The sequence below is a fragment of the Pagrus major genome, chromosome 12 (genome assembly GCF_040436345.1).
Source record: "Pagrus major chromosome 12, Pma_NU_1.0".
NCBI classification, from domain to species: Eukaryota; Metazoa; Chordata; class Actinopteri; order Spariformes; family Sparidae; genus Pagrus; species Pagrus major.
Window position 1 is genome coordinate 1,057,442 of NC_133226.1, and position 14,170 is coordinate 1,071,611.

Consider the following 14,170-nt stretch of genomic DNA (forward strand, 5'->3'; position numbering starts at 1 on the left):
GGAAGAGCCGCCGTTAACGTAACGTCCGTGACGTCAGTCCGCCTGGGCTGCTGCTCCGCTGGGTTTACTACCACACTGTTGTAAGGACGGTCCTCATCGGTGTTTACTGAGTGATCGATCGACTCGATCGCAGCCTGATAGCGGGATCGATAAGTGTGTGATGATGGAGAGGAAGAGGACGGACTGTCCCGCTCTGCCGCCCGGCTGGAAGAAAGAAGAAGTGATCAGGAAGTCCGGACTGAGCGCTGGAAAGAGCGACGTCTATTACTACAGGTACTCCGTCACACTCATCGATCAGTCACCGATCAGTCCGGTCCCACAGTAAACCGGTGATCGATCAGTCAATCTGTGGGAACAGCTCCTAACTGTGACTGTCATGATCAGGTCTGAACACGAGTGTCAGTTACTGTCAGGAGTTCTAATGTAGCGTACAGAATGTCATGTCTCTGTGTTGGTGCTGACAGTGTCCCTGTGGAGATCAACACGGTGTCACTGTAAAGTCCACATGTTATCATGTTTACTAACAACAACCCTATAATATTCCATACGTTTACATTCATCTTCTTGTCGGAGTTTACACACAGTCTCTCTACTTGTCAACAGGCTGTTTACTTACGCTGCCATTACTTCAGGGCCATAGCCGGGATAATAAGTAGTGAGGTCATGAGTGAAGAGCTCTACATTTCTTTACTGGACAAAAAGTGGCTGATTGTGTCAGCCGCACAGCCAAGTGTGCCCAGATGTGCCTGAGCCATCTAACTCTAAAGCTGGCACACCCAACACAATCATAACAAATATGAGTTACCAGCAAATTTAGAATACATCTTAATATTATTGCAATATTACACTCACACGATTGAAATTAATTGGAAAAATACTCCAATAGAGAGACTTCACATCACTTGTAATGAAATGAGTGCAGGGATCAGTTTGGCACATGCACTGCCTTCATGCTCTTTAATTGGTGGTCAGTAGTCCCTTCAACACCGCCCTTTGAAGGCGGGAATATTGCCGTTAATTTAATTCAGATGCGGCTGTCTGAGATCCTCCGCCCTCCAGCGTCTCTAAAACAAAACCAACCACTCCAGTCATAGCCCCAGAACACGATGCTACTGTACCCATTACAGATTTTCTGGCAATAGATGGGGGCAGGGCCATTATTAGCCCTTTTCACACAGAGTCACCGCATTATCGCTGCAGCCAATTCGCCAATTCTCTGCCATTGGTTGTTCACACAGAGCCAAGCAGCTCCGGCGTAAAAGACGAACCAGAGTGTAATTCACACAGCATGCCAGCGCTGCGGCTTCAAAAGAGGCGTGACGGTACACGTCATGGTGATGATGTGTGTGTTTTTTCAACGTGTTTCCCCCGGTGTTTACCTGTTAATCTAAACATGTACACACTGACTGTTTATAATCATATGGATGCTGTTATAATGTGTTGTGATTGAGATCCTGAACCACCAAACATCCTGGAAAGTGACAAAGTTAAGTTTTTCTCTAAATTACATAATTACATAATCGCCATCAGTAAACTGGACGCTGTCTGACTCTTTCACTCGCAGGGAGGGTGGCTGTTTTCTGGGGGAAATTTCACTGAAGTCTCACAGTTAGTGAGTTAAAGTTTTTTGCCGGGGACAGACACTGTTTTTCGGGCAGAAATGTGACGAAGAGTCGGTAGGACAGACAGGCTGAGAGACACTTCTCCACGTATAACTGCGGTATTTTTTTCCTCATATGTTGCCAAAGACACAACCAGTTACTATGTTACTGTTGTTTGGTCCTGTAACGTTGCTTTGTGGGACATTTCTCTATATTTTGTTGAGTGATGGACCTGTTTAGTTATCAGACAGTGAACACCATCAGATCGACACGCTCTCGCTGTTATGTCCGTTCAGGACAAATTAGTCTGTGTTCGTTTGGTAATGCCTCGCTGCATGTTTAGGATGCAGCTGTTTTTGTCTGAATTTGTTAGTTTCGTTTTGATCGAAAGTAAAGGGAGTTGCGTGCATAAACCTCTCGTCCAGCGTCCTTTTTATACACAACATTTGGCGACAAGGATGGCTGACAATGTGTGCTGGGAACGTTAACCGGCGACGGGACTAATACAGACTATGCAGGGACAGTGAAACTTTTAAAAGACCAGTTTGCTGCCCCACAGAGTGCTTTATTGAGACGGTTTGTGTTCAGGCAAAGACATCAACTCCCTGGTGAGTCCGTCCATCAGTACGTCTCCAACCTGAAAGGTTTAGCCAGCCATTGTAAATTCGGCGCATTGACAGAGGAGATGATACGTTATCAACTGATTGACCACACTACATCTCCTAAAATTAGGGAGACATTGCTACTTGAATCAGAGGATTTGACACTGGCTAAGGCTGTTGCCATTGCATTCCAAATTGAAAGTGCAGCTGAATGTGCAGCAAAATTAACACGGACAGAATCATCATTAAGCCAAGCAGTACGCCTAAGTGCACAGTCACATGAGCAGCAGCAGCAGCAGTTATCTAGTGCAGGTTTGGAGGGGCTGCCATCATGACTGTCGCTGCCGGACCGCATCAGAAGTGGGCATCACTGTTTGAAGGGCTAGGCTGTCTTTCTGCTTTCGCCCATCAACCCCTCATTGACTCCTCTGTGACTCCGGTTGTCCAGCCACTGCACCTTATTACACTGGCCCTGAGGGATGGAGTGTCCGTTGAGCTGCAGCGGCTGCTGGATGCCGGTATCATTGAGCCGGTTGATGCATCACTATGGATTTCAAATTTGGTTGTTGTCAGAAAGAAATCAGGGGCTCTGCGCGTCTGTGTGGACCTCCGCGCAGCAAACAAAGCAGTCATCCCAGACAGATACCCGCTACCCACGTCTGAGGAGCTCATTGCACAATTTCACGGCTCCACCGTCTTTTCAAAACTGGATCTCAGAGAGGGCTATCTCCAGGTGCCTCTCCACCCTGAATGCAGAAACCTGATGGCCTTTGTTACACAACTCGGTGTTTTCCGCTACACAAGGATGCCGTTTGGCCGTAGCTCTGCCCCGTCCTGCTTTCAAAAGGTCATGACCTCAGTGCTGGCAGGTATACCAGGTGTCGTTATTTACCTTGATGATGTGGTGGTACATGGTGCTACTACTGCTATCCATTACAGTCGCCTACAAAGTGTGTTTGAATCCTCAATGGCAGCAAATGTGTTTTTGCTGTGCCGGCCATTGAATATGTAGGCTTCCGACTTTCCACTGAGGGCATCTCTCCCCTTCAATCCAATGTGGAGGCCATCCTCTCCGTTCCCGAACCGACCTCGGCTGCCCAGCTCGCTTCATTCCTGGGCATGACGGGATACTACATGAAGTTCATGCCTCAATATTCAGCCATAACAGCCCCACTGCGCCAGCTGCTTCGGAGAGATGAGCCATGGGTCTGGTCTCCAGAATGCACCAAGGCAGTGCAAACTCTTAAAGCCCAACTTACCTCACCTCCTGTGTTGGCACATTTTGACATATCCAGTCACACCCTGGTTACCTGTGACGCCTCGGCCATGGCAATAGGGGCTGTGCTATCACAAATACAGAACGGCGTGGAGAGGCCTGTTGCATTCACCTCCCGGGCTCTGAACCAAACCGAACAACGATACTCAGTTGGGGAGTGGGAGGCACTCGCTTGTATGTGGGCCTGTGAGAGATGGCACATACCTACCTTTATGGCCACCAGTTTACACTGAGAACAGTCCACCAGGCCTTGACATCTCTGCTCTCCTCTACTGGCACCGGTCATAAGCCGCTGAGACTGCACCGTTGGTATGACCGCCTTCGCCAATACAACTACACTCTGCAGTTTACCCCTGGCCGGGATAATGTCATTGCAGACCATCTCTCTCGTTCAGTTCCTGCCCAGGCCCCGCCCACCAGCGTCAACCACATCGAAAGTGAGATTATTTACATGCTACACACTCCGCTCGAGTCCACGGTCACTCTACGGGACCTGAAGGAAGCCTCAGAGCAGGATCCAGTCATCTCCCAGCTCTGCACCTACATTCGTCAAGGATGGCCAAGGGAATTGCCAGAGGAGCTGTTAGCCTTTTCTCGTGTCAAGCAGGAGCTCTCTTGTTGGAATGACACATGTGTGGCATGGGGACTTTGCACTGTGATTCCAGGGGCCCTTCGCGCCCGTGTGCTGGCCATGGCACATGAGGGCCACCTGGGCATAGTGAAGCTTAAACAGAGATGCCGTGACCTGGTGTGGTGGCCAGGCTTAAACAAAGACATTGAGGCCCTTGTAAAAGAATGCCTAGCATGCCTTGTGAGTGGCAAAACCGGCCGCCAACACCCGCCACCCCTGCAACCTCTGGCCTGGCCCTCAAAGCCATGGGAGCATCTGCAACTAGGCATATGTGGCGAGATCCACGGTGCCCCCCACTATCAGTGATTCTTGATCGTAGTATATGATTTACACTCCAAATGGCCTGAACTGACCACCACTGGCTCCGTCACCTCTCAGGTCATTGTGGACTTTCTGGAGTCCCTCTTCTCCCGCTGGGACCTTCCACAGACCATTACCACCGACAATGGTCCACAGTTTATATCTGTGGTGTTCACTTTATAACTGGAGAACAGGGGGATTCGACACATCCGCACAGCCTTGTATCACCCACAGGCAAATGGCGGGGTGGAACGCTTCCATCAGTCCCTCAAAAATGGCATCAGAGCACATCAGGCCCAGGGCTGTTCATTTAAACAAGCCATACGTCTGACACTGTTACACTACCGTGCTACCCAACATTCGACCACAGAGGTCTCCCCAGCCTCACTCATGCTGGGCAGGGAGTTAAACCTACCACTGGACTGGCTCCGCCCCACCGCAGCCCAGAACTCACTCACACAAGTCAAAGCCTCAGTCACCCGCCGTCAGAAGCAGATGAAACATTGGTTTGACAAGAAAAAGAGGGTAAGGGTGCCAGATATCACTGTGACAGACTGGGTGAGAGCTCGCCGACCGCACAGGGAGAACAAGATGGCATCATTTTGGTCCACTCCACAACAAGTGGCCCGCCGACTGGGCCCAGCCACATACCTCCTTGATGATGGCACCCGCTGGCACGCTAGCTGCCTTCAGAAGGTGCCAGCATCTCCTGCAACGTCAACTCAGAGCAGCGGGGACATGATGCCACCCAGAGCGGAGCAGGAGGACTCCATACCTCGATCAGCCGCACAGTCTGAAGATACTCCCTCATCATCACACCCAGGGCCCCCATCACCATCGGCGCTGCCCCAGTCCCCAGCCCCCACACCACTGTTTGCCTCACCTGCAGCTGTGTGTTCTCCACAGCCAGTGTGTGCCAGGGCACGTCCTGATCACCTGAAGGACTTTGTGTCTACCTTTCATATTTGAAACCCCCCCCCACCCCCCGAGAGAGGGGAAAATGTTATGTCCGTTCAGGACGAATTAATCTATGTTCGTTTGGTAATGCCTCGCTGCGTGTTTAGGATGCAGCTGTTTTTGTCTGAATTTGTTAGTTTGATCGAAAGTAAGTAGGGGTTTGCGTGCATAAACCTCTCGTCCAGCGTCCTTTTTATACACAGCACTCGCTCCGCGCCACCGGCTTATCCGTTCACACTGGTTCGGTTCATCTGAGACTTTCACACAGAGGCGGATAATTGGCGCAGGATCCCCGCATGCAAATGGAATGGGGAGGACACTAGGTCAGTTGCCCCAGGCCCTGGGTCGTGGGAGGGCCCTCTAACCCTTGGCCCTGGACGAAAGTTCAAATGTTTAGTGAGTAGACCATTGCAGTACCACAATTCAGATTTGACATTGTTGCAACAGTTGTGTTATAATATTATTGGGGAGTTTATTGCAGCATTTAATTAAGAAATAAAGTTGTGGCTCACCGCCACCTTATTTCCTGAAACTATCACATGCTGCCAAGCAACAGTAAACAAAACCAGTACCTTGCTTTTGATGCAGGCAAATACTCTAAATAACGTTTTAAGAGATACTAGAATAAAGAGTAAAAACACTATTAAGGCTGATGTACATATCACGTTTTGCTTTGGTTCTTCTTACACAACTTAAAACCCACAGGCCCACCTAAATGGTACCTCTTGGTACATCACTGGATTTTGAACGACTCCTGTTTGAAAGTCATACCAGGTCTTCTGAATGGTTTTTCAAAGTTGTCTCTTGGTATGCTGCTGCAGATCTATTGGCATATGCCACCTCTAGACTGTGTGTTCTAAGATACCTACGCACCAGCATATATTGATGACATGCCATTCTTACCATGTGAATCACCTTTATTTGGGAGATGACATAATCTCATAAATCCATCTTGCCAGGCCCCAACCTATTAGCCCCCCCAGGAACAGTGCCAGGCCTTGAATTCCATTTTACATAGTAGCCAAACCATGGAGTTACAGTGTCACTTGATACACACCAACCCAAAAAGACTTTTTACCCTGAGCTTATATTTTGACACCCCCGCAAAATTAGTCATTTCACTATCAGAATTTGAGCCAACGAGTCCGATAACATTTGGAAAGTCTAGAAGAGCTACACCATTAAAATAGCTTTATTTCTAATCAAGTTAGTGGAGGGCTAAACCAGAGGTGAACCTCTCAGCTGGTGGGAGTCTCTAGTGCCCACACTCTATGGGCTCCACAATGCAGAAGATTTGGGTAATTTTACATTCAGGAAGTCATTTTTTTGTTTGGCTTCATGCTCCACTGAGCAGCTTGCGTAGGAATGAACTGAGCTCTGCTTCCGAAGCTGTATCCAGATTTTCCTTGTTAGATGCAGGAACTACTGGCAGCTACAGGCTAGCTTTAGGTGTGACAACCAGTATGAGAAGCTACTGTTCTGGCAGCTCCTCTACAGGTTAGCATAGCTGCTGCAAAAGTATCACTTATCATAACTGTATATTATTTCACTGAAGAAGAGCAAAGAACAGCACAAAATGATCAAAAAAATGTTTTCTCTATTTTCTTGACTCACTTCAGTACGAGTTTAATTTACCAACTGGTTCTTCTGGTGGTAGCACTGTCTTACTGTTGATCTGATTGGTTGAAGTTAGCCTGTGATAGACGGTGATAGCAAGATGATTCATCCAATCACCCGCCAAGTTTTTCTGAAAGTTCCTGCCCTTTTTCAAACTGTTTCCAAGGACAACTTTCCAGATACTACTTGGGTCTTAGTGTGTTGGGACTTGGTATGTATGTCCCCCGTGTGTCACTGCTATTTGATTGGCACATACTACTGTTCTCCAGCATGACACTTTAAACTGGCATATGCCACTGCTGTATTCCATACAAAATTGCATGTCACTCATATTTTACCCACAGATACAACTGTTTCATCAGCCATTAAACCAATAAACCATGACACTCAGGTACTCGGGTATAGCCTTGAAGAGAGGTGCCCTGCTGTACTGTAGATTTAATGGAAATGTCCATTGTTTAACTAATGGACTGAATGATAACATGAATGGCCAATCAAATCCACAAATTTGTCCTTTCATTAATTTTAGATTTCAGTTGTCAACATCCACGACTAAGTGCTGTTTTTTCCTACAGGAAACACTCGCTGAGCAGCTACTTTGTCACACAACAGATGAGCAACTGTTGTGCCTTTTTACTGTACAGCCACACAAATTTAAGATCAGTGTCACCATATAAATATAAATACATTTGATGGTTCCTGTAAATGCATGCAAATGATAGTATCATCACGTATAGCTGGAGTGTTTTATTAATTGTGTGTTTCTTTTTATTCTTTTTTGAATATATATACGTACTTTATTATGTTTACCGAGTTGCCAGGTTTTTAGGTATACCTAGCTTAAACAATCGCAGTCTAGTCCAACTGTCCTGCATTAAATCCTTCCTTTATAATGCTTAGAATGGTTCAGTTTTGTGTTGAGACGTTTTGAAAGAGGTGTTGATTCAACTGTATTGCATTTTGGAGGATGTAGTTTGTCGTGCAGTTGAACTGTAATGTGTTGGTGTTTCAATATTTTGTCCACCCCATATCAAAATTGTGTTTTTTTAAAACAAAATATATAAATACATGAATATTGTAAGATTGTTTTTTGCACTACAAGCAATCATACTTGTCACTTGTTATTACATTAAAAAGAAAACAATGTACTCATGCTATAGACTAAAATGTAGGATCTCTGCCTGTAGTGCTATAATTGGGACCTTTTTTTTTCAATCTCTCACAAGTCCCCAAAACTCTGTAAACATAATCACTGGAGTACTCCTTTATGATAGTAATAATAATAAAAAAATCAGTAATGAGTAAGTTGCAGCGTCAGTTCTTCATCATGTTTTTTGCACTTTTCCTCCACAATACATTTGTTTAATGAAACTTAGAATACATAAATTTTCCTGACTCTTCACTAACTAGTGCTGCATTAGATCATAGCAGAAATGATGTCACTCCTAGTGCAGGTCTGTGGTGAGGCTGTGACACTGCAGAGTTGTCAACTGTTTTCAAGGGCTGCGTTCACTTCCTGTTGATCAGCAGAGGAGGCACGGCTCAATCAGATTAACAGCCCAGAGTCAGAAACATCTGAGCCCCGTCACATCCTGAACCTGTAACATGAAGGAGATCAGCAGTTCAGAGCTGGCACTCGCCTTTACTTTCAGTCTGCTGTGTAATGTGACTCATCAGTTCCAGTAAGGACATCAGTCAGCAGGTTGACTTACTGGAAGAGCAGCAACACCCAGCTGTGGCCATCTTTACAAACTCATGTTGTTTATCAGTAACTTAATTACAGACATTTCATTTTTAGTCACGTGCATTTTTGCAGCTGAGCTACGTGTCAGACACAGCTGAATTTTTGTGGGAACAAATTACACTTTATTTGAAATAGAAGACATATTCATAAAGTGAGGACATTTGTCTGTTCCTCACCCCTTCAAAGGGCTATTTAAGGCCGAAGCTTAGTTTTTTTGGTTATGGTTAGAATTAAGCTTTGGGTTAGGTTAGGGGCAAGAGGATGTACTGTATCACTTTATGTTAATGTAGTTCTTCACAAGTATTGAATTACAAACGTGTGCATGTGTTAGTATGGAGCAGTGAATGAGGAAGTGTTGAACAGTTGCTGCTGGTTTCAGATGTGATACCATGACTGACTGACTGGGTTGTTCTCAATACAGAGTATAGATGTGGTTTGAACTTGCGTCCTTGAGTCTCTGATTGTTGTCTAGCAAGTGTAGAGAGCCAGAAATTTGCTGGCACATAATTGTTCCTTTATACACTTGGGTTTTTGTACATATTCAATGAATGAGAAATAAACAATTTAATTAGTGAGCTTTAGAGGTTCTGGTAGAGGAATTTAGTTGCCATTGGACCGATCCAGGCTAGCTGTTTCTCCCTGCTTCTAGTTTTTGTGCTAACCTAAGCTAACTGGCTTTTGGCTGTAGCCCTATATTTAATTTAAGTACGAAGGGGCGGGCATACCTTAGGCATACCTTACCTTAACGTTTTTCCAAAAATGTTGAACTAACCTTTACTTCACCTCCAGCCAAACCAATTGGTCAATAAAATGTGTGTTCCAAAGGGCATCATGTCTTCTGTTCAAAACTAGAGGTTTCCTGGGCTGATCCTAAGGGTCCGTATCAGGGTCATATTTTAAAGATACCCTGTGGAGTTCTTAATGAAGGTCTGTTTGTTTTAGTGTTTATCATAAAAGTATTGCGTGTATCCGCAAGGCCTAAAAAGCCCCATCTACTTCTGTCTCAAAGTCTAAATATTTCCACTGTAGATCTGACTAATCTCAATGTCCATTAAGAGAACTTAAATTTCTGATGTGTTTTGGACATCCAAAATTAAGATATTAATATCTTTAATTGCACTACCTTTATATGTCTGACTCCTATGCTTCTTTCCTTCAGTCCTTCAGGGAAGAAGTTCAGGAGTAAGCCTCAGTTGTCCCGTTACCTTGGAAACACAGTGGATTTGGGATGTTTCGACTTCCGAACGGGGAAGATGATGCCCGGGAAAATGCAGAAGAACAAACAGAGACTCCGACATGACCCGCTCAGCTTGGCCAAGGTAACACTGATGGATCACATCTGTGGGGGAGGGCTGTGGCTTTGTTGTGGTTGTGTTATATGTTATAAGATTATCAGATTAACACAGCTCTTCCTGCAAAAGGTTCACAGATCAGCAGGTCAGGACAAATATTCACTAAAGAGGAAGAGAGTGATGTGTACATGAAACCCTGCCCACCGACTGCTGAACTTTCTGTCCGTCTTCTTCTGCACTCATCATTCATGTGACAATATATACTGTGTACAGGGGAAATTCCTATTTTCTTGGACTTGTGTCTCATGTGTGTTGTCTCATTCTTAAGGGGCCTCCGACTCATCTTGACCTCCTGGCAGTTTGACTCTGAAATGTTTCATTCTTTCTGATGCTTTGACTCAGACTTGTCATGGTTTTGTGAACATTTTGACTCACAAATGTGTCAGTTTTGTGGTTGTTTTGACTTGAGTTGTTTCTGTAGTTTTGTCTCTGATTTGTTCCATTGGTGTTTTGAACCGAACGTGTCTCAGTGTCGTCAACATTTGACCGTGACTTGTTTTGTGGGTGTTTGGACTCAGACCTGTCTTAGTCTTGTCTTAGAAATGAATTCAGTTGTCTTGACTACAGCGCTGATAGTGTATTTGTATTTTTGAAAATTGTCCATAGTTCTCCAATCAGCAGCATCACATTTAGCATTTTTAGCTGCATTTTTCTACATCTTTGAACAAACATCACTATGAGCAGATGGGACTCATTAACATGCTCTGGAAATCATCCGATTAAATTTGAATGATCATCCAACCTCGATCAGCTGACACACACACTCTCCTCTCACTGATATAAGACCAAACCCAACTCAGTGAGGATGAATCCTCCTCCAGTACTAACTAATTCTAATGAAGCCTGAAAGCACCAGTTGCTTTTAGGCATCAGCTGTGCTCTGTTTACCAGGAATTTAATATACCTTGAGCTCTGATTTAAAAGTAGAATAATAGCTGCTGCTCAGCTGTTCAGTTGCTCCGAGCCATCCAGCTCTGAAGGAGAGAGTTGGGTGAAGAGCCAGACTTTCTGGAGGAAAAAACACCTGGAGACACATGGAATTCTCCTTTGATCTGGAGCTGTTTACTGACATGAGGAGAGCTCAGAGATTACTTTTTAGCTTTTTAGACAGGTTAGTCTGGTTAGTTCTGAGTTTAGTGAGAGGCTGAATTAAAAACAAAGACATACACACCCTTAGTTCGCTTGTTCGCTAGTTTATGGCTAATGTACAATAATCTGGCTGATTTGGGAATAAAAACTTAATAACAGAAATAAACAAATGATACAACAGTCAAACCTGCGTGAGTAAAGCAAGGTGAACGCACCATTAAACAATCACCATTGGTGATGAAAATTGGTTTGATGTGACTCTGATGTGGTCAAATGTTCATGGATGACGTAATGTTTCTAGTTTGTGTTTAGTCTCATTCACCGACTTCCTTCCTCACTCTCTGACTCTCTCCTGGAAGTAAGTACACATTTCAACAAGATATGTAACAAAGGTCGTCATTTTTAGATATTTAAGCGCAGAAATCATAGATATTATATCTTTAACAGATGCCTTATCAGAAGCCAGGATTTTCCATGGCTGTGGTTTAAGCTATGCTAACAGACGGACCAGTTTTACTGCAGTGCTCTTCCCACACAAATCATACTGTTGTGTGTGTGCATGTGCATGTGCATGTGCATGTGCATGTGAGGTCAAGTGTGTTTGCTGGCATGCCACTGCGCACATACCCCTGTCTGTGTGTGTTGTTTTGCGTCTGTGCTGCAGTCTTTTTTACCAAAGATAACAGCAGCATTGACTCCTCCCACACAGCAGCATGTAGAAAAAAGAAACTTCTCCATGTTGTTTTACTTTAATGAACACAATACACACAGTGACAAAAATCAGGAACAATTAAGGAAGAATGTAAGAAAATAAAGAGTGAATGGAGGAACAGAGGTAGTTATAGACCAAAAGTAACATTGTAAACAAGTGGAAAGTCCAGCTAGTGTACCCTGATGCAGTGTTCATTACAGCCGCAATATGAAAATGTTGGACAGAATAAAGGAAATGCTGATGATTTAGCTATTCCTAGTCTAAACCATTATTGGTTCTAAAAATGTACAGTTTGTTCTGAGGCTGGTGCTAAGAGAAAGGTCATGCGTCACTGAACCTAAAGAGTTTATCCTCTGGGTAACAGGTAGGTGATCAGAGCTTGTATATAACTCACATCTCATTATGGGAAAAAAAGCCAAAAAGTTTCAGAGTGATCATATTAGGAGTAATATGAAATTTTGTCACATGCGAAATTATGCCTATCTCTGTTGATATTTAGGAGAGCTCCACACTCTCCTGCTGAAAGATTATATATGGACTTATATTTTAGGCCATAGAGTTGTCTGTCAATGTTTATTCATCACCAATGCAAACTTAAAGCTGAAGCAAAGGTATGAAACTTGTGAAAGAAAAACATATTCTTGTAACAAATGAAAAGTTCTTCTTTGGATTTGTATTTGGCAAAAAAAGCTCAAAAAGCTCAAGTTAATTTTGGGTTGAAATCATAAGCAATATAATGCATCCCAAACCCCTTTAGCTTGAATGACAGCATGCCCTCGAGCTGGCATGGACTCCACAAGTTTGTGTAAAACCTGATGACTCATGTTATCAAAGCTTGATTTGACAGTGCCATTCTTTGTTTAGTAAAATCTGTATCTGTGATGAAGCTGCTTTTCTATCTCTCAGGGAGCAGAGGTCCATGCACTGCCTCTTAAGAAAGAAAGCTGAGAAAGCCCCTCTTTGCTAAGAATAACAATTTGACTTATAAACTCCCTGATTATTTCCAGTTTATGTGATAATATTAGAGGTTTTTTAATGTGGCCTCAGACTTTTGGACCTCACTGTACATATAAAATGATGAATACATGGACCATGTTACCTTAATAACAGTGCAGTTTTTGTATTTCCAGTGTTACCATCATTGATACTCCACACTGCAGTTGTCAAGAAAACTACACCATTATCTTAGATCATTTTTTTCAGCTTTTTCCCCACTGCAATGAAATGTTCATAGGGTTGTAACACACACTCAAACTGACTTGTGTCAAAGATGCCTATTAAATGTCTGTGACTTGCATACAGAGCAAGTCAGGGTGTGATCAGCCTAGCTTAGCATAAAGACTGAACGCAGGGGGAAATAGGTAGCCTGGTTCTGTCCAAAGTTTAAAAGTACAAGTGAGTGTTATAGTTTCAACACATAACTGCCCAACAAACTGTTTCTGTTTTTGCTTGTATTAGACAAACAAGATACAAGGGGTTAGTTAGTGAGCTTAAGAGGTGGACAGTCAGGCCAGTTGTTTCCCTCTGCTTCCTGTCTTTATGCTAAGCTAAACTAATCACCACACCAACTCCACCAGAGCAGGCAGTGTTATGCACGTTCACACTTCACAAGAGCTGGTTCAAATTTCAGTTCGCTCAGATTAAATGAACTAGTTCATGTTCGTAGTTCAGAAAATGAAGTCCCAAAAAGTCCCAAAAATGAACTAGTTCCCATTCATTTCTTCAGTTTTTTTTCTTTTAAATGAGCTGCTCCATGCTATTTTTTTTAAATTGGACCTGCTACCCATCCATCTCCAGACCAATAGTGTTGGAAGTAAAAAAAGTAACATGGTACTGTTATCTGTCACTTTTAGCAGTAAAAAAAAGTAATGCATTAAGCATTACTAAAAGGACTTCAGAGAAAATATTACATTCACTATGTCAAAACTGCATTAACACCCAACCGCATCCTCGACGATGTCATATACAACATCAAAATATGTTGTGTATGACATACTAAATATATCTGGAAAGCTGCATGTTACAGGTGTAGTTATTTTACCCATACTGTCATGCTAATGAGGCCCCGGGGGAGATTGTATCCCTTTCAGCAACTTTGTAATCCAGCCTTGAGCTGCAGTGTCTTTTTGGAGACTTTGTAACATAATGATAAAACAGATACCGATCCGTGTTGAAAACGGTTATTTTTATTGTTGCATGATTGTTAGCTGTCCACTAGCAGTCATATGATGCCTTGGGCTGCGTCTGTTGACCAATCAGAGGCTGTGCTTGGCATCACTGCCGTTGGAT

General features: G+C 43.8%; 1 protein-coding gene across 1 annotated transcript in view; it reads left to right on the forward strand.

Annotated features, from left to right (window-relative positions):
• Positions 1–12: 12 nt before the first annotated feature.
• Positions 13–14,170, forward strand: part of mbd2 (methyl-CpG binding domain protein 2) — a 45,648-nt gene continuing 31,490 nt past the window's right edge. Inside the window, exons 1-2 of the mRNA XM_073477344.1 lie at positions 13–273; positions 9,888–10,047. Of these exons, the coding sequence (XP_073333445.1) occupies positions 161–273; positions 9,888–10,047 (273 nt within the window). The 5' untranslated portion in view covers positions 13–160. The remainder of the gene's footprint in view (positions 274–9,887; positions 10,048–14,170) is intronic.